This window comes from Oncorhynchus masou, chromosome 19 (genome assembly GCF_036934945.1).
Source record: "Oncorhynchus masou masou isolate Uvic2021 chromosome 19, UVic_Omas_1.1, whole genome shotgun sequence".
NCBI lineage: Eukaryota > Metazoa > Chordata > Actinopteri > Salmoniformes > Salmonidae > Oncorhynchus > Oncorhynchus masou.
The window spans coordinates 7,334,135-7,360,497 of record NC_088230.1 but is presented as its reverse complement, the minus strand read 5'-3'; the positions used below and the strand labels follow the sequence as shown (position 1 = coordinate 7,360,497).

The 26,363-nt window shown below is 45.9% G+C and overlaps 1 protein-coding gene across 1 annotated transcript in view; it reads right to left on the bottom strand.

Annotated features, from left to right (window-relative positions):
• Window positions 1-19,417: 19,417 nt before the first annotated feature.
• LOC135505748 (actin-binding protein WASF1-like) overlaps window positions 19,418-26,363 on the bottom strand; it is a 198,272-nt gene continuing 191,326 nt past the window's right edge. Inside the window, 4 exon segments of the mRNA XM_064924836.1 lie at window positions 19,418-19,667; window positions 19,972-20,409; window positions 20,412-20,521; window positions 21,878-22,054. Of these exon segments, the coding sequence (XP_064780908.1) occupies window positions 19,507-19,667; window positions 19,972-20,409; window positions 20,412-20,521; window positions 21,878-22,054 (886 nt within the window). The 3' untranslated portion in view covers window positions 19,418-19,506.

The following is a 26,363-nucleotide window of genomic DNA, read 5'->3' as shown; positions in this document are numbered from 1 at the left end:
AGGACTCAGGTTAAAGAACGATTTTTATGGATTGTGAATGGGTGTCATTTGGAGGGTGAATGGGCAAGAGAAAATATTTAAGTACCTTTAAAAATGGTATGGTAGAAGGTGCAGGCGCACTGGTTTGGGTCAAGAACTACAACACTGCTGGGTTTTTTTCCCCGTGTGCATCAAGAATGTTTGCATCAAGGACATCCAGCCAACTTGACACAATTGTGGGAAGCATTGGGGTCTACTTGAACCAGCATGCCCTGACGTCCATGCCCTGACAAATTGAGACTGTTCTGAGGGCAAAAGGGGGGGGGGGTGCAACTTAATATTAGAAAGGTATTCTTAATGTTTTCTACACCCAATGTATAATGTAGCATTTTTGCAGACATTACTGCAGTATTTATTATAGTGTTTTTGTTTTATTATCAGAGCCTACTGGATACATATTTCATAACCTGTATGTACCGTATGACCGGGGTCTGAAAGTAGAGAACACAATAGGGTCTATACTGGGCATGTTGTTTTCTCACTTGGGTGGCAGAAGTTGTGATATGGGGAGTAGAATGGGCAGGGTATATGCAAATAAGTATTAATTACAGGGAAAAAGTGTAGACTGTAGTGTTTTTGTGGAACTTTACTGTAGTATTTACTACAGTATTTGTTTTGCGGATAATACTGTAGTATTTACTGTAATATTCTACCATCTACTACAACATTCTATAGTAAGTAAGAGGGATATGACAGTGTGTATTACTGTATTATACAGCATACTACAGTTTACTATATAATTATATTGTAAGTTCTGTAGTATTCTATAGTAAACTGTAGTAATTTTTCATGTGGGTTTACAGGAGAGGTTACAATGTGGTTACAGATGGAGTAGAACAGTGGGGGGAGAGTGTGGGCAGGAGGAACACAAATGGAGGAACTGCTGGAGAGAGGAGGAGAAGGAGGACTGGAGCAGCTCCTCTTCACCATTTGTGCACCAAGGCGAAAAATGGAGTTCAAAAGTTCACATAGGCAGTTTATAGATACAATACTGAAGTGTGTGTGTGTGTGTGTGTGTGTGTGTGTGTGTGTGTGTGTGTGTGTGTGTGTGTGTGTGTGTGTGTGTGTGTGTGTGTGTGTGTGTGTGTGTGTGTGTGTGTGTGTGTGTGTGTGTGTGTGTGTGTGTGTGAGAGAGAGAGTGAGGAGAGGGAAGGTTATCTTTATGAGGTGTATTGCATGGTGTTCCCATTAATGATTCAGGAAGAGCTCTCTGAACCTATTGGTACACCATTACTGAAAAACATATACAGGCCCTTATGGTTCATGAAGGGAAGTTGGGGGTTTGGTGCTATAGCAGGTGAGGCTCAGAGGAGGAAGGGGAGGACCATCCTCATCTGTAAAATTTCATGTAAAAAAAATTGTGAAACATAAAAAAAGTTTCCTTTTTAGATAAACTATAATATATATATTCATATGTCACCAAATAATTGATTAAAATACACTATTTTGCTATGAAGGTCTACAGTAACTAACTACAGTAACAGCACTGTCTTGGGTATTACCATGTTGTAGCCAGAGGACAGCTAGCTTCCATCCTCCTCTGGCTACAATTACTTCAATACAAAACCTAGGAGGCTCATAGGCATCACCACGTTCCATAGACATACATGGTAATTATGACCGCTTCCGGAGGACCAATCAAAGCTTTTGCAATATGAACTGATATGTTCGTCCTATCATAGAATTGGGATCAGAGAATGAACCTAGTGTGTTGTATTGGGATTGTGCCACAGAGCATTATGGGGGTTCTATGTGTTGAGAAACTAGATGACATTGTTGGAAAGAGATTAAGAGTGAAGATTCCCTAGTTAGGTTAACATTTAAGGAAAAACTACAGGCCCCAGGGGGTAAAAATTGCCCCACCGCTCTGGGACCTATGGTGCACCAGTCTGCTTGCAATTGTCAGTTATCGTCAGGTATGTGGATATTCAGGGCTTTATTCAGGAATGTTTCTTGGGCTAACTTGATGTGTCAAGTGCGCCAGATGCACAGTCTGTGTTTGACTGTATGAATTTTTAGATGTCTGAGTTTAACGTCATAGAAACTCGTTGTGCAAACCTACGATGACACAGCAGCAATGGAATGTATCTTCTAATTGTATTTACAGCTAAGTCCCCTCCTGTTCCCTGATTAAGAAGTGATGACTACTCCACTCCACTACCATTGTCAACTTTCTCCTGACATGAACTGAAGCCACGTCTCATGTGCCAGCTCATCCACTGGTTCATTGAATGTTTCCCCTTCAAGCACCGTGTGTACCCCTATCAATTTTCTCTCATTACTGTATTTAGAGTCAATCACATACACAAACACAATCACATTATTACACATCAATGATTTCCTTGCTTGGACTAACTAATTCATAGCTCTTTTGTGTAACTGTGTAGTGTGTAGTGTCTTGTGTTATTGTTTTTTGTCTTCTCAGTCAAATCCTGTTCTGCTCTGGTCAAGCCTCTGAACACCTCAACTCATGCCTCATACCCTCATTCAATCACTGCTTTGATCCCTTTCCAACACTGTGTAAGTAGCTTCTCATTCCCATTCCCCATAATATTGTACTATAAATGTCTTTAGTAAATGCTTTAAGGTAAAATAATTTGTCTTTGACGATTTATGAAACACACTTTGTCGTCTCAGTGCGTTCCGTGCCTGTACTGTGGTTCTCCCATCCTCCTCAATGTTTCAAGTCACCAGCCTCCGCTGGGCTATAGATGGAATGACTAACCCTGGATCAGCTACAGTGGTGAGAGAAAGTTTGTGAACCCTTTAGGATTGGCTGTATTTCTGCATACATTTGACCTAAAATGTCCTAATAATAGATCAAATGATCTTGATTAAACAAATAACACAAACACAATTGTACTTTTTCCATTCTTTATGGAGAAAATTGATCCAACAACAAATGTATTTGTTTGAAATAGTATTTGAACTTCTAGATTACTCAGCTCAAAGACTTCTCCTTAAATTAAATGTATCTTTAATTCAGTGAATAACACTAGTATCTTTTATCAATGTTTATTATGAGTATTTCTGCAAAATCACCAGATGTTTTGGAATCAAACATTACTGCGCATAAGGCGCCAATGTAAACTGAGATTTTTGGATATAAATATACACATTATCGAACAAAACATACACGTATTGTGTAACATGATGTCGTATGAGTGTCATCTGATGAAGATCATCAAAGGTTAGTGATTAATGTTATCTATATTTCTGCTTTTTGTGAAAAATTGGCTGGAAAAATGGCTGTGTGTTTTTTCGACTTGGCGGTGATATAACATAATCATATGTTGTGCTTTAGCTGTCAAAGCATTTTTGAAATCGGACATGATGGGTAGATTAACAAGATTATCTTTTTATCTTTAATTTGCTGTATTGAACTTGTTAACTCTAGTTGTATTGAACTTGTTAACCCCATCCCGTGTGCGGAAGCGTAATCATCGACTGACAATAATTAGCATAACGCAACAGACATAAATATTCCTAGAAAATATTCCTATTCATGAAAATCACAAATGAAATATATTGAGACACTGTAACGGTTTTCTTGCAGTGAAGGAGAGGCGGACCAAAATGCAGCGTGGTTTCTATTCATGGTTCTTTAATTAAAAAAACTATACATGAATAGACTAACAAAACAAGAAACGTGAAAACCCAAAACAGCCCTATCTGGTGCAAACACAGAGACAGGAACAATCACCCACAAAACCCAACAAACAGGCTACCTAAATATGGTTCCCAATCAGAGACAATGACTAACACCTGCCTCTGATTGAGAACCATATCAGGCAAACATAGAAATAGCCAAACAAGACATGTAACATAGAATGCCCACTCAGATCACACCCTGACCAAACAAAACATAGAAACATACAAAGCAAACTATGGTCAGGGTGTGACAGACACAGCTTAGCCTTTTGTTAATCACCCTGTCATCTCAGATTTTCAAAATATGCTTTACAGCCAAAGCTAGACAAGCATTTGTGTAAGTTTCTCGATAGCCTAGCATAGCATTTTGTCAAGCTAGCAGCAGGTAACTTGGTCACGGAAATCAGAAAAGCAATCAAATTAAATCGTTTGCCTTTGATGAGCTTCGGATATTTTCACTCAAGAGACTCCCAGTTCGATAGCAAATGTTCCTTTTTTCCAAAAATATTATTTTTGTAGGCGAAATAGCTCCGTTTGTTCTTGACATTTAGCTGAGAAATCGCCCGGAAATTGCAGTCACAAAAACGCAGAAAAAATATTCCAAATTAGCTCCATAATATCGACAGAAACATGGCGAACGTTGTTTACAATCAATCCTCAAGGTGTTTTCAATGCGTAAAACTACGTCACAATGCTGTAGACACCTTCGGGAATACGGAGAAAGAGTAATCTGGTTGATAGCCCATTCACTGCTCAATAGGGACGCATTGGAACGCAACGCTTTCAAAACATGAGGCACTTCCGGATTGGATTTTTCTCATGCTTTCGCCTGCAACATCAGTTCTGTTTTAAACTCACAGACAATATTTTTACAGTTTTGGAAACTTTAAAGTGCTTTCTATCCTAAGCTGTCTATTATATGCATATTCTAGCATCTTGTCCTGTCAAAATATCCCGTTTACTACGGGAACATTATTTTTCCAAAAATGAAAATACTGCCCCCTAGTTACAAAAGGTTTTAATGTGTAAAAGTTATGCATTCCTAAAAAATACTTGTTATTTTCGCACGCTGCCATTTTAGCGAAATGTTCCGCTAGAAAGGTTAACGTAGTCAAAGGTTGACAACACCACGATCAGCTGGCACAACTGGGGATAGTCTTCTGCGTACTTCAACATCTAGATCTTCCCCAAGGGGCATCACCCCAACGAGCGGAGGATCCTCTACCATGAGTTGACTCAGCAAGCCAGCACCCCAGCCCATTCAGCAGTCTGCCCAGGTCAGCGAAGCCCGTTTCTCTCTTCCAGACATATATGATGGGACTTCATCCAAATGCTGTGGCTTCATCCTTCAGGGCTCCCTCTAATTTGTTCTTCAAACGGGAGCCCACACCACCGAGAGGTCCAAGGTGGTCACGTTTATTTTCCTGTTGACCTGGCGGGCATTGGAATGGGTTACGGCTGTCTGGGAGAGAGGATAGGAGGAGCTGGGTTCCTATGGGAGGTTCATGTCTCTGTTCAGAGGAGTCTTCAATCATCCACCAGAGAGGTGGATGAGTGCCTACTCCAACCATGGCAAGAGGACCAGACTGCTGCAGAGTACGCCCTCACTTTTCGTACTGTGGCAGCATCTTGCGGCTGGAACAAACCGGCGCTCCGCACCTTATTCAGAAGAGGATTGCGTGAGGAGGTCCAGACAAAGCTGGCATGACAAGACGACACCCTCTCATTGGACACAATCATTGCGGTGGACATCCGTCTGGATAACCTCTTTCGGGAACGTCGGCACTCCCATCGCCTCTCTCCCTCCCTTCGTTGACCGATCTGAGTCAGAGCCTGAACCCATGGAGGAGGAACCACATGCCTCCCCTCGGCTGAGCGACGCCGTTGGTGACAACTGGGGCCCTGTCCCTATTGTGGCCAGGAGGGTCACCAGCTTCAATGGTGTACCTATGTTATAACCTGAGAGCCACTAGAACAGAGGGACGGTCCAGTGATCATCCTGGGGTAGGTGTGAGTGTTCCATCTTCACTGTCCACCAAACCCTTCTTAGTATCGATTTCACTAGCTGGCTGTCCCTTGTGTTTCCACAGCTCTAATGGACTCAGGAGCTTCGGGGAATTTTATTGAGCAGGCCCTTGCCTCCTCCCTGAACATAACATCATACCTGCTCTCCTCTCCGTTTCCAGTTTAAGCACTGGATAACTGACCACTGGGATCTGGCACAGTCACACACATCACAGCACCACTCACCATCACCGTGGGACCCCTGCACCAAGATGGCCTCCCCTTCCTCATCATCCAAGCACCTGTACACAAAGTCTTCCTCTTTCTCCTGTGGCTCCAAAACCACGACCCCACCATCTCCTGGCTGAGGATGGAGATTACAGCCTGGACACCCATATGCCGGAAGACCTGCTATCCCTTGTCTGGGCACTACAGTGTCTGGGCACTACGAGTACTTGGTGAGGCCTTATGGTGCCGCCAATGTTCCAATGAAGGGGTGTTTCACCTCTGACCCGTTGCTGAAGCAAGCAGACCCTATGCTGCCCTTCATGGTGGACACCTCAGAGGTGGGCGTGTGGGCCGTCCTGTCACAACTTAATTAAAGGTAATCCACAAAAACTGTATCTATGTGCATACTACTCTAAAAAACTTTCCACTGCAATGAGGAACTATGACATCTGTGATCGGGAGCTCTTGGCGATGAAGTTGGCATTAGAGGAGTGGAGACACTGGCTGGAGGGCGCCACGGACCTGTTTCTCATCCTCCCTGACCATCAGAACTTTGAGTACATATTGACAGAGAGGCGAGTTAGCCTGCGCCAAGACATGTGGGGCCTTTTCTTTACTAGATTCAAATTCACTTTGTGATACTGCCCAGGTTCATAGAACATCAAAGCAGATGCCCTGTCCCAACTCCACGATTCAGGAGAGGTTCCTGTCCTGAGTGATCCCATCATAATGCCCTTCTGAATCGTTGCCCCATGCTCTGGGACGTAGACGTGGACCTCCACCAGGCTCTGGAGAGGGAACCCGCACCGGCTACCTGTCCTCTGGAGTGCACCTATGTTCCCACAGAGGTAAGGGATTGGCTTTTAACCTGGGTGCACAAATCCTCTGCTGCTGGACACCCAGGTATCACCTGCACCACTCAATCCATCTCCATTAAGTACTGGAGGCCCACCTTGGCGCAGGACATCTCTCGCTATGTCAACTCCTGCTCAGTATGTGCCCAAACCAAGTCACCCTGGAAGACGCCAGCAGGGAAACTCCTTCCCCTTCCCGTGCCTCAGCGGCCTTGGATCTATCTGTCGATGGATTTTGTCACTGATCTTCACCACTGTTATGGTTGTTGTGGAAAGATTCTCCAAATCATGCTGTTTTATCCTACTCTCTGGTCTCACAAGGTAACTGAGGAACTGTTTCAGCAGGTCTTCCGGCACTATGGCTTTCTGGAGGATATCATCTCCAACCGTGGTCCCCAATTCACACCACGTGTTTTGGGTCATGGTCAGCCTCACATCCGAGTACCGGCCTCAGTCCAACGGGCAGGTGGAGAGCAGGGGAGGTTCCTGAGGGGTCACTGTCAGGACCGACAGAGGGAGTGGGCCTGGTTTCTTCCCTGGGCGGAGTACGCCCAGAACTCACTTTGTCACTCCTCCAGCTGGTTGTCTCCCTTCCAGTGTATCCTGGGGTTCCAGCCGGTCCTGGATCCATTGATCCGAAGCCAGAACTAAGTTCTGGCACTCAGGTTAGGTTTGGGACGCTGCCCAAGTGAGGCTCCAACATGCCATCCGGTGCCAGAAGCAGCAGGCAGACCACCACCGCTGTGAGACACCCGTTTTCCATCCTGGTGATCGCGGCTGGCTCTCCACCAGGAACCTCCCATCCACCTGTCCTGCCGGAAGCTGACCCTCCAGTTTATGGGGCCATTCAATGTCCTCGTGATGGTCAATGAGGTAACTTAACGATTACAACTTCCCAATGACTACCGGATCTCACCCTCCCTTTCACATTTCTCTCAGGCCGGTGGTTCCTGGTCCCCTGGCTGATGCCATCCCTCATGACACCCCTCTGTCTCCCCTGCTGAACAAGGATAGTTCCGCCTATGCCATCAGTTCCCTCCTGAACTCCAGATGTTGTGGGGGTTGGTTTCAGTATCCGGTGGACTGGGAGGGGTGCGGTCCAGAGGAGCTGTGTTGGGTTCCGTTAGGTGACATTCTAGATCCCAACATCATCCGAGATTTCCACCTTAGCTGACCGGCCCTCTCCTCGTCCTCGGGCCGTCCTCCTGACCGGCGTTGTCCAGCAGCTGGAGCCGCGCATCGGGGGGGGGGAGGGTACTGTCACATCCACTCCCCCTCCGGAGCTCGACATCGCTAGTCTACTAACCACTGGTCCTGGCAACCCATCCTTACACACACCTGGCAACCCTCATTAGGCACACCTGGACTTCATTACTTCCCCTTTATATAGCACTTGTTATCACCAACAGGCAATATTGTTTATGTTTCCATGTTTGGACACTTTTCTTGTTTTTTATCGTTCTAGGTTCTTCATCATTAAACTCATTATCTGCACTTGCTTCCTGACTCCCTACGTCTACGTTACACCTCCCCTGTTATTGTAAATGGTGTGAGGTTAGCATGTTTTGTAACTTTGTTTTTTCTTAATCATGGCATTATCAGGATGAATTTAGAAGTGTTCAGATTATATACCCACTTAAAAATAAAATTACTCATCATTCACTACTGATTTACTATTGGGTAAAGCAAACAGCAAATGCATATTGGACCAAATACAACACTTTTGACTACTTTAATACACTTAATTGAGCTGATGAATCTGCAGCTTCACATACTTATAATAAATTGCATGCTGGCTCAATTTGCTCAAAGTAAAAAAAAATGTGTTATTTATTTAATTATGTTCACGTGATCTATGATCAGGACTTAGATCAGGGGTGTCATACTAATTTTGCCCTGCAGGCCGCATTTGGTCTTCAATGGTGTAGAGCGTCATTGTAAATAAGAATTTGTTCTTAACTGACTTGCTTAGGTTAAATAAAAATAAACATTTTAACGAGGTCCGGGGGGCCGAATTGTAAATAGGTTATATTTCCTCACTGTCAAAATTTACAAAAACTAGTCCTCTGTCCATCATTTTTGGACTTTTGAATACTCCCTGACTCTAGCGAGCTGGACACAGTCAATATATCTAGGTCCATTATAATTTCCACACAGTTTCGAATTGGTTTTAGTCATTTTAAAGTGTACTTAGTTTGTGTCAAACATTACGGCCCATTGGCCAGATATTTCCCGCGAGGTTGTCCAAGACAGATCTGGCCCATGGTCCCTATGTTTGACACCACTGACTTAGATGAAAACCTGATCACATTTAGGTTAAATTTATGCAGAAATACAGAGAATATTTATGCAGAAATACAGGTTTCAGAAACATTCTCTCACCACTGCATCTCCCAATTCAACGGCTCAGACACAAGAGGCATGTGGCAGGGTCTACAGTCAATCACGGACTACAGGAAGAAATCCAGCCCAGTCACGGACCAGGATGTCTTGCTCGCAGGCAGACTAAATAACTTTTTTGCCCGCATTGAGGACAATACAGTGCCACTGACACTGCCTGCAACGGAAAAATGCGGTCTCTCCTTCACTGCAGCTGAGGTGAGTAAAACATTTAAACGTGTTAACCCTCGCAAGGCTGCAGGCCCAGACGGCATCCCCAGCCGCGCCCTCAGAGCATGCGCAGACCAGCTGGCTGGTGGGTTTACGGACATATTCAATCAATCCCTATACCATGTCTGCTGTTCCCACATGCTTCAAGAGGGCCACCATCGTTCCTGTTCCCAAGAAAGCTAAGGTAACTGAGCTAAACGACTACCGCCCCGTAGCACTCACTTCCGTCATCATGAAGTGCTTTGAGAGACTAGTCAAGGACCATATCACCTCCACCCTACCTGACTCCCTAGACCCACTCCAATTTGCTTACCGCTCAAATAGGTCCACAGACGATGCAATCTCAACCACACTGCACACTGGCCTAACCCATCTGGACAAGAGGAAAACCTATGTGAGAATGCTGTTCATCGACTACAGCTCGGCATTCAACACCATAGTACCCTCCAAGCTCGTCATCAAGCTCGAGACCCTGGGTCTCGACCCCGCCCTGTGCAACTGGGTACTGGACTTCCTGACGGGCCGCCCCCAGGTGGTGAGGGTAGGTAACAACATCTCCTCCCCGCTGATCCTCAACACTGGGGCCCCACAAGGGTGCGTTCTGAGCCCTCTCCTGTACTCCCTGTTCACCCACGACTGCGTGGCCACGCACGCCTCCAACTCAATCATCAAGTTTGCGGACGACACAACAGTGGTAGGCTTGATTACCAACAACGACGAGACGGCCTACAGGGAGGAGGTGAGGGCCCTCGGAGTGTGGTGTCAGGAAAATAACCTCACACTCAACGTCAACAAAACTAAGGAGATGATTGTGGACTTCAGGAAACAGCAGAGGGAACACCCCCCTATCCACATCGATGGAACAGTAGTGGAGAGAGTAGCAAGTTTTAAGTTCCTCGGCATACACATCACAGACAAACTGAATTGGTCCACTCACACAGACAGCATCGTGAAGAAGGCGTAGCAGCGCCTCTTCAACCTCAGGAGGGCTGAAGAAATTCGGCTTGTCACCAAAAGCACTCACAAACTTCTACAGAGGCACAATCGAGAGCATCCTGGCGGGCTGTATCACCGCCTGGTACGGCAACTGCTCCGCCCTCAACCGTAAGGCTCTCCAGAGGGTAGTGAGGTCTGCACAACGCATCATCGGGGGCAAACTACCTGCCCTCCAGGACACCTACACCACCCGATGTTACAGGGAGGCCATAAAGATCATCAAGGACATCTACCACCCGAGCCACTGCCTGTTCACCCCGCTATCATCCAGAAGGCGAGGTCAGTACAGGTGCATCAAAGTTAGGACCGAGAGACTGAAAAACAGCTTCTATCTCAAGGCCATCAGACTGTTAAACAGCCACCACTAACATTGAGTGGCTGCTGCCTACACACTGACACTGACTCAACTCCAGCCACTTTAATAATGGGAATTGATGGGAAATGTTGTAAATATATCACTAGCCACTTTAAACAATGCTACCTTATATAATGTTACTTACCCTACATTATTCATCTCATATGCATACCTATATACTGTACTCTATATCATCGACTGCATCCTTATGTAATACATGTATCACTAGCCACTTTAACTATGCCACTTTGTTTACATACTCATCTCACATGTATATACTGTACTCGATACCATCTACTGTATCTTGCCTATGCTGCTCTGTACCATCACTCACTCATATATCCTTATGTACATATTCTTTATCCCCTTACACTGTGTATAAGACAGTAGATGAGGAATTGTTAGTTAGATTACTTGTTGGTTATTACTGCATTGTCGGAACTAGAAGCACAAGCATTTCGCTACACTCGCATTAACATCTGCTGACCATGTGTATGTGACAAATACAATTTGATTTGATTTGATAATTGTGTAAAGAACTAGAAGGTAATTTTCCATGAAGAAACATAATTTGGATTGCTTTTCAAAGTATTTTTGCAAAAAAAAAATGTTGTACATATATACAGTGCCTTGCGAAAGTATTCGGCCCCCTTGAACTTTGCGACCTTTTGACACATTTCAGGCTTCAAACATAAAGATATAAAACTGTATTTTTTGTGAAGAATCAACAACAAGTGGGACACAATCATGAAGTGGAACGACATTTATTGGATATTTCAAACTTTTTTAACAAATCAAAAACTGAAAAATTGGGCGTGCAAAATTATTCAGCACCTTTACTTTCAGTGCAGCAAACTCTCCAGAAGTTCAGTGAGGATCTCTGAATGATCCAATGTTGACCTAAATGACTAATGATGATAAATACAATCCACCTGTGTGTAATCAAGTCTCTGTATAAATGCACCTGCACTGTGATAGTCTCAGAGGTCCGTTAAAAGCGCAGAGAGCATCATGAAGAACAAGGAACACACCAGGCAGGTCCGAGATACTGTTGTGAAGAAGTTTAAAGCCGGATTTGGATACAAAAAGATTTCCCAAGCTTTAAACATCCCAAGGAGCACTGTGCAAGCGATAATATTGAAATGGAAGGAGTATCAGACCACTGCGAATCTACCAAGACCTGGCCGTCCCTCTAAACTTTCAGCTCATACAAGGAGAAGACTGATCAGAGATGCAGCTGAGGCCCATGATCACTCTGGATGAACTGCAGAGATCTGCAGCTGACGTGGGAGACTCTGTCCATAGGACAACAATCAGTCGTATATTGCACAAATCTGGCCTTTATGGAAGAGTGGCAAGAAGAAAGCCATTTCTTAAAGATATCCATAAAAAGTGTCTTTTAAAGTTTGCCACAAGCCACCTGGGAGACACACCAAACATGTGGAAGAAGGTGCTCTGGTCAGATGAAACCAAAATTGAACTTTCTGGCAACAATGCAAAACGTTATGTTTGGCGTAAAAGCAACACAGCTCATAATCCTGAACACACTATCCCCACTGTCAAACATGGTGGTGGCAGCATCATGGTTTGGGCCTGCTTTTCTTCAGCAGGGACAAGGAAGATGGTTAAAATTAATGGGAAGATGGATGGAACCAAATACAGGACCATTCTGGAAGAAAACCTGATGGAGTCTGCAAAAGACCTGAGACTGGGACGGAGATTTGTCTTCCAACAAGACAATGATCCAAAACATAAAGCAAAATCTACAATGGAATGGTTAAAAAATAAACATATCCAGGTGTTAGAATGGCCAAGTCAAAGTCCAGACCTGAATCCAATCGAGAATCTGTGGAAAGAACTGAAAACTGCTGTTCACAAATGCTCTCCATCCAACCTCACTGAGCTCGAGCTGTTTTGCAAGGAGGAATGGGAAAAAATGTCAGTCTCTCGATGTGCAAAACTGATAGAGACATACCCCAAGCGACTTACAGCTGTAATCGCAGCAAAAGGTGGCGCTACAAAGTATTAACTTAAGGGGGCTGAATAATTTTGCACGCCCAATTTTTCAGTTTTTGATTTGTTAAAAAAGTTTGACGTATCCAATAAATGTTGTTCCACTTCGTGATTGTGTCCCACTTGTTGTTGATTCTTCACAAAAAATACAGTTTTATATCTTTATGTTTGAAGCCTGAAATGTGGCAAAAGGTCGCAAAGTTCAAGGGGGCCGAATACTTTCGCAAGGCACTGTACATACATTGAGTAGATACTTTTTTCCAAAGCGACTTATATATATGTATTTCTGGTATGGGTGTTCCCAGCTGGAATAAAAACCCACAATCCTGGCATTTGGTTTTTGCCAGGTATAATGGGACCCATATAGTCCCAAGAATGTTGACTGAAATTTGCCAAAAAGCAACTGGGAGCACCTGGATGATCATCAAGACTATGGGAAGAATGATCTAAAGACAGATGATTCAAAGAATAACTTTTTGGATGACATGGGTCCCATTATGCCTGGTGAAAACCAAACACTGCATTCCACAGTAAGAACCTCATACCAACTGTCAAGCATGGGGGTGGGATTGTTATGGTTTGAGGATGCTTTGCTACTCAGGCCCTAGAAGGACCCATGACTTCTGTTCTGCATCAGAGAAAACAGTTGTTTTTTTACCCCCTTTTTCTCCTCAATTTTGTCATATCCAATTGGTAGTTGTAGTCTTGTCCCATCGCTGAAAATCCCGTACGGACTAGGGAGAGGCGAAAGTCAAGAGCCATGCGTCCTCCGAAATACAACCCCGCCAAGCCGCACTGCTTCTTGACACAATGCACTCTTAACCCGGAAGCCAGCCGCACCAGTGTGTCGGAGGAAACGCTGTACACTTGGCAACCATGTCAGTATGCATGTGTCTGGCCTGCTGTAGGAGTCGCTAGAGCGCGATGGGACAAGGGCATCCCCTCCGGCCAAGCCCTGCTGCCAAACCCGGACGACACTGGGCCAATTGTGCGTCGCCTCATGGGTCTGCCGGGATGTCCTACGAAACAGCCCAGTATCAAACCAGGATCTTTAGTAACGCAGCTAGCACTGAGATGCAGTTCCTTAGACCGTTGTGCCACTCTGGAGGCCCCATATCAGAGAATTCTACAGGAGAATGTCAGGCCATCCATCTAAGAGCTGAAGCTGAAGCGTAGCTGGGTCTTGCAGCAAGACAATGTTCTAAAACACACAATGCCTATGAACTGTTTGAGGAGGTCCAGTCATAAAAATGTCCTAAGTGGCAAAGGTCCAGACAGTTAGCTGTGCTTCTAGCCCCTATGCAACTTTGCAGTATTTTGTTTTTTTAGATGTTATTTCTTACATTACCTAGCCCAGAATTTGTTTTGTGTTATTACATACAGCCAAGGAGAACTTTTGGATATTGAAGCGGCAGTAACTCATCACCATTACCAGCATTACGACCAGGATACGGCTTTCCTGAATCGGATCCTTTTTTCATACCCCCAGGGCATTTGAACTGATTCCAGAGGACGAGACAAAACAAAGCTGGCCGGAGAAGAGGTATTCAGAGTGGACTTCTAGTCCGACTCAGGAGGCGCGCACGCCACCAATCGCTTCCGAGTATATTACTCGCTAATGTTCAGCCTCTGCATAATAAAGTTAACATCAGGAATTGTAACATACTCTGTTTCACGGAAACATGGCTCTCTGGGGATATACTGTCTGAGTCCGTACAGCTAGTTGGATTCTCAGTCCAACACGCAGACAAGAATAAATATCTCTCTGGGAAGAAGGGCGGGGCTGTATATTACATGATTAACTATCATGGTGTGATTGTGATAGTGTTAGCAGTTGATGGTACTCTTCAATAACACAAACTCCAAAGCATATCAGGGGGAGAAAAAATAAAAATAGGTTTATTCAAAGAGAACAAATCATGCAGAAAGGTAGATGTTCATTCTACCCTGTCCTCAGTGATTCTCTCCAGTGATTCTCTAAAGTGATTCTCTAAAGTGATTCTCTCCAGTGACTCTCTCCTGTGATTCTCCCCACAGAAAAAAGGGACAGGATGTAGTTTTATAACCTAGCCATAGCCTGTGGTTGACCAATTAGAATTCCTTGCAATAAAACTCGGCCAATGGCCAAATAACAAGTATCATATTTCAGGTTCAATGCATAAACAATTTGGACCAATGAGAACTTGCCATGTAGCTATGAGTCTCAAACTGAAATTCCTCTCATGGAGATGATTGTGGACTTCAAGAAACAGCAGAGGGAGCACCCCCCTTTCCACATCGATGCGACAGCAGTGGAGAGGGTGGAAAGCTTCAAGTTCCTCGGCATACACATCACTGACAAACTGAAATGGTCCACCCACCACACAGTGTGGTGAAGAAGGTGCAACAGCACCTCTTCAACCTCAGGAGGCTGAAGTAATTTGGCTTGGCACCTAAAACCTACATATGCACAATTGAGAGCATCCTGTCGGGCTGTATCACCGCTTGGTACAGAAACTGCACCGCCCGCAACCACAGACCTCTCCAAAGGGTGGTGCGGTCTGCCCAACGTATCACCGGGGGCAAACTACCTGCCCTCCAGGACACCGAAAGCACCCGATGTCACAGGAAGGCCAGAAAGATCTTTAAGGACAAAAACCACCTGAGCCACTGCCTGTTCACACCTCTATCATCTAGAAGGTGAGGTCAGTAAAGGTGCATCAAAGCTGGGACCGAGAGACTGAAAAAGACCAAAAAAGGAAACGTCCTCTCACTGTCAACTGTGTTTATTTTCAGCAAACTAAACATGTATAAATATTTGTATGAACATAACAAGATTCAACAACTGAGACATAAACTGAACAAGTTCCACAGACATGTGTCTAACAGAAATGGAATAGTGTGTCCCTGAACAAAGGGGGAGAAAAAATCAAAAGTAACAGTCAGTTTCTGGTGTGGCCACCAGCTGCATTAAGTACTGCAGTGCATTTCCTCTTCATGTACTACACCAGATTTGCCAGTTCATGCTGTGAGATGTTACCCCACTCTTCCACCAAGGCACCTGCAAGTTCCCGGACATATCTGGGGGGAATGGCCCTTGCCATCACCCTCTGATCCAACAGCTCCCAGATGTGTTCAATGGGATTGAGATCCAGGCTCTTCGCTGGCCATGGCAGAATACTGACATTCCTGTCTTGCTGGAAATCACTCACAGAATGAGCAGTATGGCTGGTGGTATTGTCATGCTGCAGGGTCATTTCAGGATGAGCCTGCAAGAAGGGTACCACATGAGGAAGGAGGATGTCTTCCCTGTAACGCACAGCGTTGAGATTGCCTGCAATGACAAAAAGCTCAGTTCGATGATGCTGTGACACACCGCCCCAGACCATGACGGACCTTCCACCTCCAAATCGATCCCGCTCCAGAATACAGGCCTCAGTGTATCGCTCATTCCTTCAACGATAAACGCGATCATCACTGCGACTCGTCAGACTTTGCCAGTCCTGTCTGGTCCAGCGACGGTGGGTTTGTGCTCATAGGCTACGTTGTTAATGGTGATGTCTGGTGAGGACCTGCCTTACAACAGACCTACAAGCCCTCAGTCCAGCCTCTCTCAGCCTATTGCGGACAGTCTCAGCACTGATGGAGGGATTGTGCGTTGCTGGTGTAACTTGGGCTGTTGTTGTTGACATCCTGTAGCTGTCCCGCAGGTGTAATGTTCGGATGCACCGATCCTGTGCAGGTGTTGTTACACGTGGTCTGCCACTGTGAGGACGATCAGCTGTCCATCCTGTCTCCCTGTAGCACTGTCTTAGGCGTCTCACAGTACGGACATTGCATCTGCAGTCCTGCATCTACTGGCCACATCTGCAGTCCTCATGCCTCCTTGCAGCATGCCTAAGGCACATTCACGCAGATGAGCAGGGACCCTCTGCATCTTTCTTTTGGTGTTTTTCAGAGTCATTAGAAAGGCCTCTTTATTGTCCCAAGATTTAATAACTGTGACTTTAATTGCCTACCGTCTGTAGCTGTTAGTGTCTTAATGACAGTTCCACAGGTGCATGTTCATTAAAAGCATGGGAAACTGTGTTTAAACCCCTTACAATAGAGATCTGTGAAGTTATTTGGATTTTTACAAATTTTCTTTGAAAGACAAGGTTGTGAAAAAGGAATGTTTATTTTTTCGCTGCGTTTATCTCAAGGCCATCAGGCTGTTAAATAGCTATCACTTGCACGCTGGAGGCTGCTACCCTATATGTATAGACTTGAAATCACTGGCCAATTTAATAATGGAACACTAGTCACCTTAATAATGTTTACATATTTTGCATTACCGATCTCATATGTATATACTGTATTCTATTCTATTGTACTGTATCTTAGTCTACGCCGCAGTGACATTGCTCGTCCAAATATTGATATATTCTTAATTCCATTTATTTGCTTAGATTTGTGTGTATTGAGTGTATTGTTATGAAATTGTTATTACTTGATAGAAATTACTGCACAATAACATTGGCTAAACACGCGTATGTGACTTGGATTTAAATTGAGAGATAATGTTGCAATTTTAAAGTGAATACCATGCAATTCTACAAAATGTTCCATGTCTTATATGAGTTTATATGATACCAGATAATTAGACCATACTCTTTCATAAGTTTGTTGGGAAAGTGGTCAAAATGTCTGTTATTTAAAAATTTAAAAAATGATGCATTGCGAAAACACCATGATTGGTAGAAATGATTTTTGTTCCGATTTCAGATTTGAATAGCAGATAAGTATACTAAGATTTCATTTGCTCAACATTTTTGTCTAACTTTTTGGGAAAGTGGTCAAAACTGTATTTGTTTAAAAAAGTCAAAAATCTAGTTGATGCGGTTACTAAAACAGCTGTATTGTTCAATTGGTTGAATATTTTTTTCTTCAGATTTCAATATCAGAGAAGTAGACTAAGATTTCATACACTAAGTTGTTGTACAACTTGTTGAGAAAGTGGTAAATGTAGTTGATGTGTTAACTCACGCAAACTATGGAAAAACCTTTTGGAAGTCACAGCTAAGAATGGGAGTTTTTAACAATGGGAGCTTTAGAATGTTGAAGAAATCCCATTAAAGTGGATGAGGTTTAATAATAAAAGCTTAATAGTTAAAAGTCACATTAATAAAACACATAACAACAACTCCTGAAACATAACATGAGCTTTTATTAACTCAAGCAAACTGTTACAGTCAACAGTTACATGTTATACAGCATATTGTTTGAACCCAGGGTTCATTTTCCTCTCTCCCACTCCCCAAACATAGAAACAGTTAATTCATACCAGAACAGGCAAAAAGTAGTAACAGCACAATACATTCATCAACTCAACGATATGTCTGTACAAACAATAAGGCAAGTAGAAGAAAGAACAAAAGAAAGAAAAGGACTGCAGGCATCTTCAAAGGGAGCCGTGAAGGCAGATGAATCCTTCTTTCTCATCATGGCCCCACCCCCTTGGCAGCAGAAACACGGGTAGACTAATGGCATTAATTCATTTAAATTCTTCATGGTAACTGTTAGGGTTCTATTCAATGTGTATCGCTGAAGATCAGCATTACAGCGTGATTGAAATGTAAAGGCAATTTTCCCAAGTTAACGGAGACCGCATTCACAGTAAACGCAGCACCTGCCGGCTCAATCGGAAATTATCTTAAAATGTGTATTGCACAATCTGTAACGCTTCAGCGATACAGATTGAATAGAGCCCATATTTAGTGTTCTAGAGTCAAACGAGGTAAGGCTTCTCGTTAGTTGACACACAGAGAGGGAACCCAGGAAATAATCTGCCTTCTATAAGTGGTTCCTATTGCTCAGACCCCACTGAGCAAAGACGTCAACTCAACATCTATTCCAAGTTGGTTCAACATAATTTCATTGAAATTAAGTGGAAACAACGTTGATTAAACCTGTGTGTTCCCAGTGGGACACTACTGTTAAGTGGTTCTGATTATTCAAATATCTCACCATAATTCTTCTTTATCTTCATCATCAGAATCAGACAACAATCATCACATGACATATCATCATCAAAATATTTTCCTTGTTCTAAGGTGCTAAGTCAAATCCGGGTGATACAAAACACAGAACAACTCCAATAAACCACCTCAGCAAATAACCACAGCCGACTGGTATTCAGGATGGCTCCCATCCTTCAAGTAGTTCATATTGGAAACAACTGGCCCATTTAAAAACTGCTGTGATTTTGTGATTTTCAAGAAGAGTAAAATACAGAATAAAATACAGAATCCATTCACCTCCACTTTGGCCCACCAGGAGGCAGGACAGAACTAAGGACAGAAGTGTCATGCCACTTTGTTACGCTAATACTGAACAGCGAGAAACAAACAGGAAAACAAAGGTTATTTTTGAAACAACTGTACAGGAGGAGGATTTCATACTATTGGAGGATAAAGAAGGAAAATAACATGACAGCAACTGAACGATGTGCAGTAGTGTAGAAAAATGAGTACAAAAACATAACCCGACTAGAACACATGGAACATACAACTGACGTGGAGCTTTTCATCCGAACACACATAGAAGAACAGTGATTGACAGAGACAGAGAGAGACAGAGAGAGAGAGAGGTGTAGAGTAGTGCATGAAAGGTAAGTAAAACAAGACTGACAGAGGAGAGCAGTTGTAAGGACAAACTTGTGACGTCTCGAAAAGGGGGTACAGTTGAGTGACAGTTTTGCCCTCTGTCCCCTTCTCTTCTCCTCTCCCTCCATCTCGTTCACTCCATCCAGTCTCCCTCGTCGAACTCGGACTCATCCTCCGAGTCGGAGTACTCGACGGCGATGCGTCGGGACAGGATGGTGGCCACGTCGTTCCCCACACGCGCGTGTTTGGCTGCCTCCTGCTCCCTCTGCTCCTCCACCTTCCTGAGCTGGATACCTGGGGGGTGGGAGGCAAAAAGGGAGGTGGAAGGAGGGAGTGGGGTGGGGTGGGGGCAGAGAGAGAGAGAGAGATCACATAAGTCCAACTCTCTTTCTCTGTCCTCAGCATCAAGGACAAGACAAAGTGCTAGCTAGTTCCCTTTAAAAGGAACACCACTTTAGATTCTGCAACCTATAAGACAGAATGGAACAGCTTTTTTCTGTTATAAAACTGTCCAATGACCACGCACATTGAGCTTCGGACGCTAACATATTAGCCCAATACCCAGATCTACTGGCTGATACACTGAGGCCCCACCCACCTTTGCGGATGGCCTCCAATAAGACGCTGCGTGCGTCACTGATGGGCGGCAGGCTGGCAGAATGTTTCTTCCCACTGGAGTGAGAGGCTGGGGAACCCACGGCACCTGACAGGAAGGAAGGCACGGGGGGCGGGCCTGGCGGGCAGGGGGAGGAGATCCGTGCTCCTGGGAGGGGCAGAGGAGGAGGAGGGGGCGGGGGCAGTACAGTGCCATCTGATAGGTGAGGGGGCGGGCCCTTGTCCAGGATCTGTTGGAGGCGTGCCGGGGAGGAGAGGTGGAGGGGAGGAGCCACGGGAGGAGGGGCAGGGTGGAGGACGCCAGGAGCAATCTGGAGGGGGGCGGGGGGAGGGGGGATGGCAGGGGGCTGCTGCTGGACTGGTAGAGGAGGGATAGGGGGAGGAGGGGTGTCCCGTGGGCCAGAGCTGGACATGGAAGGCAAGGGGGAGGTGGAGGAGGCAAGGGTGGAGGTGGAGGGGGAGGGGTGTTGGAATTGAAGCCATGCATCTGTGCTGGAGACTGGGGTCTGCTGTCTGAAAAACCTGAACTGGAGCTGAGGAGAGAGAGAGGGAGAGACAGAAAGAGAGAGACAAACAAAGAGAAAGAGGTACTGTTAACCGGAAGCTAACTTATAATCAGGTTGGGTGGGGCAAGAGAGAGCAAGAAATGGAAGAAATTCTAGTGGAGATAACAGGGAGATGGAAAGTAAAGCAAGAAGGAGAAAGCTATGTGTTATGTCCGTTGCCATCTAGAGCCGTGTTTTCCAACCCTGGTCCTTGAGACCCCAACAGTACACAGTTTAATGGTAGCCCTTGGCAAACACATCTCATTTAACTTATTGTGGGCTTGATGATTAGTTGACAAGTAGAATCAGGTGTGCTTGTCCAGGGATACGAAAAAAAAAGTGTACTGTACTCAAGGACCAGGGCTGGGAAACACTGATCTAGAGTCAATACGTCTGGGCTGAATACAAAAGGTCAACACAAAGGGTGAGTGTACTACAGGTTCTCTCGCTCGCTCTGTCTCTTTCACTCTCATTGAGGTAATTTCTCCTGACATGTTCTCTCTCTCTCCATATCTATCCCGATCTCTTCCTGTCCCTGACTAACACTTACTTGTCATGCTAAGCATTACATAACTGATGTCTAGTCATCCAAACACGGTGTGCGTCAAACCTATCTAGATACATTAGTCTGACATGCATGGTCTATACAGAACTAGAGAAAAGGCAAAAGAAAGATTGAAACACAACAATCATTTGGAGAGAGAACAAAATGAGAGATGCGGAGGGGATAGAGCAAAATGGGAGATGGGGGGAGATAGCAGAGAGATAAAAAGGAGAGAGGGGGTAGATAGAAAGAGCAAGAGAGAGAGACACTGCTCCATTGTCCTTATTCCCTCTCTCTTCTCTGATTCCTGCAGAGATTGGAAGAGTGAGGACTGTGTTAGCTCTACAGGGAAAAACGTCTGCCTCGGCCCTCGCTAGCCTTAACACCTTATCGATCCCTTCCACATCTCCATCGGTCCTCACCTTCGATCTACTATCCCCGCTTCCTCCCAACCCATCCCATCCATCCATCCATGTGTTCATATTTCCCTCTTTTCCTCTGCCCACGCTCGGATAAGAAAATTCTGGGGATGGGAAACACATCTGCAGCCGCTCGCATCCCATCATTAGAGTTCACCAGAACAAAACACAACACAATTGGCTAGAGAACGGAGCAACAAAGCAGAGAAAAGAACTGAACTGGAAACATTAAAAAAAAATTGTATTCACTTGAATAGCGTCCTCAGAGTGAAAAGCGTCCTCAGAGTCAAAGCCAGAGAGCCAAAGAGGTGGTGGGAAGAATTTGTGTGCCTGTGTGTGTGTGTGTCTGCCTCTGTGTGTGTTTGTCTGTGTGTCACCCACCTGATCAAGGAGGGGGGTTTGATGTCTCCCAGAGAGTGCATTGGGGGCAGTGGTGGGGGGTCGTGGGGTCGCGTGTACATTCTGTCCCCAGGACGGTTCAGCAGCTCGTTCATTTGACTGTAGGGCAGCGCTGCTAGGGAGAACGGCCCGTCCATCCCTTCTAAGTACATAGGAGCCCTGAGAGAGAGAGGGGGAAGAGTTAGAGTGGGACACACCCACTCCATATGCAAAGGAGCTCTGAGGGAGACACAAAAAGGGGGAGGGGGGTCACAAATGCTCCATATAGAGTAGCGTTGGGGTTTAACCTTTCTAGGGTTTAACCTTTCCGCTAGTGGAACTCGACAACATTCTGCTGAAAAGGAAACATGCAAAATTCAAAAATATTTTTATGAAATATGTAACTTTCACACATTAACAAGTCCAATACAGCAAATGAAAGATAAACATCTTGTTAATGTCACGCACTGACCTTAGTTATCTTTGTTTTCTTTATTATTTTGGTTAGGTCAGTGTGTGACGAGGGTGATATATGTGTTTTGCCTGTCTAGGGTTTTTTTCCAGTCAAGGTGTTTTTATGTCTATGGTTGCCTAGATTGGTTCTCAATCAGAGGCAGCTGTTTATCGTTGTCTCTGATTGGGGACCATATTTAGGTAGCCATATTCATTTAGAATTTTGTGGGTTATTGTCTATGGTTAGTTGCATGTTAGCACTCGTTAGATATATAGCTTCACGTGCGTTTTGTTGTTTTGTATAGTTTGTTGAAGTGTTCTTCGTTTTCATTAAAGAAGCATGTATTCATATCACGCTGCACCTTGTGCCTCTTCCCCGCACTCGCCCTGAGGTGCGTGTCATGGACTAGTAAGCGAAAGGTTGCAAGTTCGAATCCCCGAGCTGACAAGGTACAAATCTGTCGTTCTGCCGCTGAACAGGCAGTTAACCCACTGTTCCTAGGCCGTCATTGAAAATAAGAATTTGTTCTTAAATGACTTGCCTAGTAAAATAAAGGTAAAATTAAAAAAATGTAAATTAAATCAGCCAGTACCACCAGTACCAACACCACGCACCAGGCTTCCTGTGCACCTCCAGATCCCAGTACGTTCTGTTCCTCCTCCTCGCACTCTCCCTGCGGTGCGTGTCACCAGCCCAGAATCACCAGTGCCAGGCACCACGCACCAGGCCTAAAGTGCGCCATGGCAGTCCAGTACGCCCTGTTCCTCCTCCCCGCACTCGCCCTGAGGTGCGTGTCACCAGCCCGGTACCACCAGTTCCGGCAACACGCACCAGGCCTACAGTGCGCCTCCAGGGTCCAGTAAGCCCTGTTCCTGCTTCTCGCACTCGTCCTGAGGTCTGTGTCCCCAGGCCTACAGTGCCCCTCAGCAGTCCAGAGCGTCCGGCGACAGTACCCAGTCCAGAGCGTCCGGCGACAGCACCCAGTCCAGAGCGTCCGGCGACAGCACCCAGTCCAGAGCGTCCGGCGACAGCACCCAGTCCAGAGCGTCCGGCGACAGTTCCTAGACCGGAACCTCCAACGACGGGCCACAGTCTGGAACTTCTAACGACGGGCCACAGTCCGGGGCCTCCAACGACAGTCCCCAGTCCGGGGTCTCCAGCAACAGTCCCCAGTCCAGAACATCCGGCGATGATCCACTCAGCGAGGGTCCCCAGCCCGGGGCCTACGGCGAGGATCTGCAGTCCCTAGCCTCGGTCGATGATCCACGGGTCGGTGCTACAAGGGCGGACTCAGAGTAAAGAAGGGGGGCGGCGTCCAGAACCAGAGCCGCCACCGAGGTTAGATACCCACCCAGACCCTCCCATATAGGTTTAGGTTTGCGGCCGGGAGTCCGCACCTTGGGGGGGGGTACTGTCACGCCCTGACCTTAGTTATCTTTGTTTTCTTTATTATTTTGGTTAGGTCAGGGTGTGACGAGCGTGATATATGTGTTTTTGGCCAGTCTAGGGTCTTTGTATGTTTATGGGGGTTTTGCAGTCTCTGTGTTTTTATGGCTATGGTTGCCGAGATTGGTTCTCAATCAGAGGCAGCTGTTTATCATTGTCTCTGATTGGGGACCATATTTAGGTAGCCATATTCATTGGATATTGTCAGGATTTGGCCAGGGTTGTTCCGGGTTTTGGTCACCTAGATGCCCCCATTGTGCTTTTTGACCTTATGTTTTTTCCCTTGTTCCCCATTATTATTTGCACCTGTGCCTCGTTTCCCCTGATTGTATTTAAACCCTTAGTTTCCCTCAGTTCTGTGCTCTGTGTTTGTATGTTAGCACCCAGCCCTAGTGTTCTGTGTATTCTTGTCGATTCCGGTGGATGCTCTTGTGGAATTCTGTTTTTGTTTTTGAGTATCTCTTGAGGCTTTTTTGTGCTATTCCTACCACCTTTTGGATTTGCCATTTTTGTATTGAAGGACTTCTCCTTTTTACTTTATTAAATACACCGTCTTAAGTACTGCTGTGTCTGCCACATCTTCTGGGTTCTGCTGACTATTCGTGGCTCAGTTGGTTAAGTGACTGTTTCTCACTCCGGAGACCCAGGTTTGTAACCGGGTCCTGACAGAAACACAGAGCCAAAAATGAACCCAGAGGCAGCCAGTTCCCAGGACCATTTTGCCATGCTGTCCCACCACCAGGAGACTGTCCAACGCCACGAAGCCGCCCTGGTTCAGCAAGAGGCCTTAATGGCTAGACATTCTCATCTTCTGTCGGAGATGCTGACTTCCATTAAGCAAATATCTGATCGTCTTACCCCGGCAACAGTTCCCGTCCCAGTACCTCAGATTCACGTACCCATGGCAGTTAACCCCCTGGCTGAACCTCGTCTTCCACCTCCCCAACGGTTCTCAGGTGATCCAAGTGCTTGTAAAGGGTTTCTCACCCAATGTTCTCTCTCCTTTGAGCTACAACCCTCGTCGTTTCCCACCGACCGGTCTAAGATCGCTTATATCATCACCCTGCTGTCGGAAAAAGCCCTGGCCTGGGCTACTGCTGTGTGGGATGCCCATAGTTCCTGCTGTGCCAGCTACTCTGCCTTTGCTGAGGAATTCAAACAAGTGTTTCAAGGCCCAAGCAGTGGTTCTGACTCAGCCAAACAGCTCCTGACTCTCCACCAAGGTTGGCGCAGCGTGACGGACTATGCCATCCAGTTCCGCATGGTGGCAGCAGCAAGTGGCTGGAACAACGAGGCGCTCACGGTGTGCTTTCTGAAAGGCCTTTCCGACACTATCCAAGATGAACTGGCCACTCGGGAACCACCGGACAATCTCGAGTCCCTGATCAAGTTGGCCTCACGCATTGACCAGCGTCTGAGAGAGAGAGAACTCAACCGTAGACCTCTAGCCCCTATCAGTCCCAGCTCCGAGTCCCCACCTTTATCCTCGCTGGCTCCATCGGAACCCATGCAGATTGGACGCATCTCCCAGGCTGAGAGAGACCGCCGGATGAGGGAGCGACGCTGTCTATATTGCGGCAAACCGGGCCATTTCCGTTCCACGTGTTCCGGGCTCCAGGGAAACGCTCTGTCCCGTACAGACCGGGGGGGAACTGTAACGGGAAACATAACCTCCTCCCATCCGTCCAACTCCCGTCTGCTCATTCCAGTCACCCTCTCCTGGGACAACCACAAGCTTCACCTTCAAGCCTTGGTAGACTCTGGAGCCGCAGGTAACTTCATGGATGGTGTCTGGGCGAAGGAGAATGGCGTTCCCTCTGAACCTCTAAGTGAACCCATGAGGGTCACTACATTGGATGGAAGCCCTTTGGGATCTGGACTTGTCACTCATGTCACTACCTCCTTGCGACTTTCAGTTTCACAACACCAGGAATTGATGAACTTTCATTTGATCTCCTGTTCCGAGTTCCCTCTCGTCCTTGGATACCCCTGGCTTCACAGCCATAACCCTCACATCGACTGGTCTATGGGCACTATCAAGCAGTGGGGTTCTACGTGCCAAGCTACTTGTAATTTTCCAGAATTCCACGAGTTCTACTCCCGAGTCTTTAGAATCCATCGACCTGACCCGAGTTCCCGAGTGTTACCATGACCTCAAACTGGTGTTTAGCAAACAGAGGGCCACCATGCTACCACCCCATAGACCTTACGATTGCCCCATCGACCTGTTTCCGGGCACTTGCCCCCCAGGGGTCGGATCTTTTCCCTATCTCCACCCGAACGAGCTGCTATGGATACCTACATCAAGGACGCTCTGGAAGCAGGCCTCATGCGTCCATCCACCTCCCCGGCGGGAGCAGGGTTTTTCTTTGTGGCCAAGAAAGACGGTGGATTACGTCCTTGCATCGACTACCGGGGACTCAATGCCATAACCGTCCGTAACCGTTACCCGCTACCCCTTATGGCCACAGCCTTCGAGCTGCTCCAGGAAGCAGTTGTTTTCACTAAGCTTGACCTGCGGAACGCATACCATCTTGTGCGGATCAGACCTGGTGACGAGTGGAAGACCGCTTTCAACACGCCTACTGG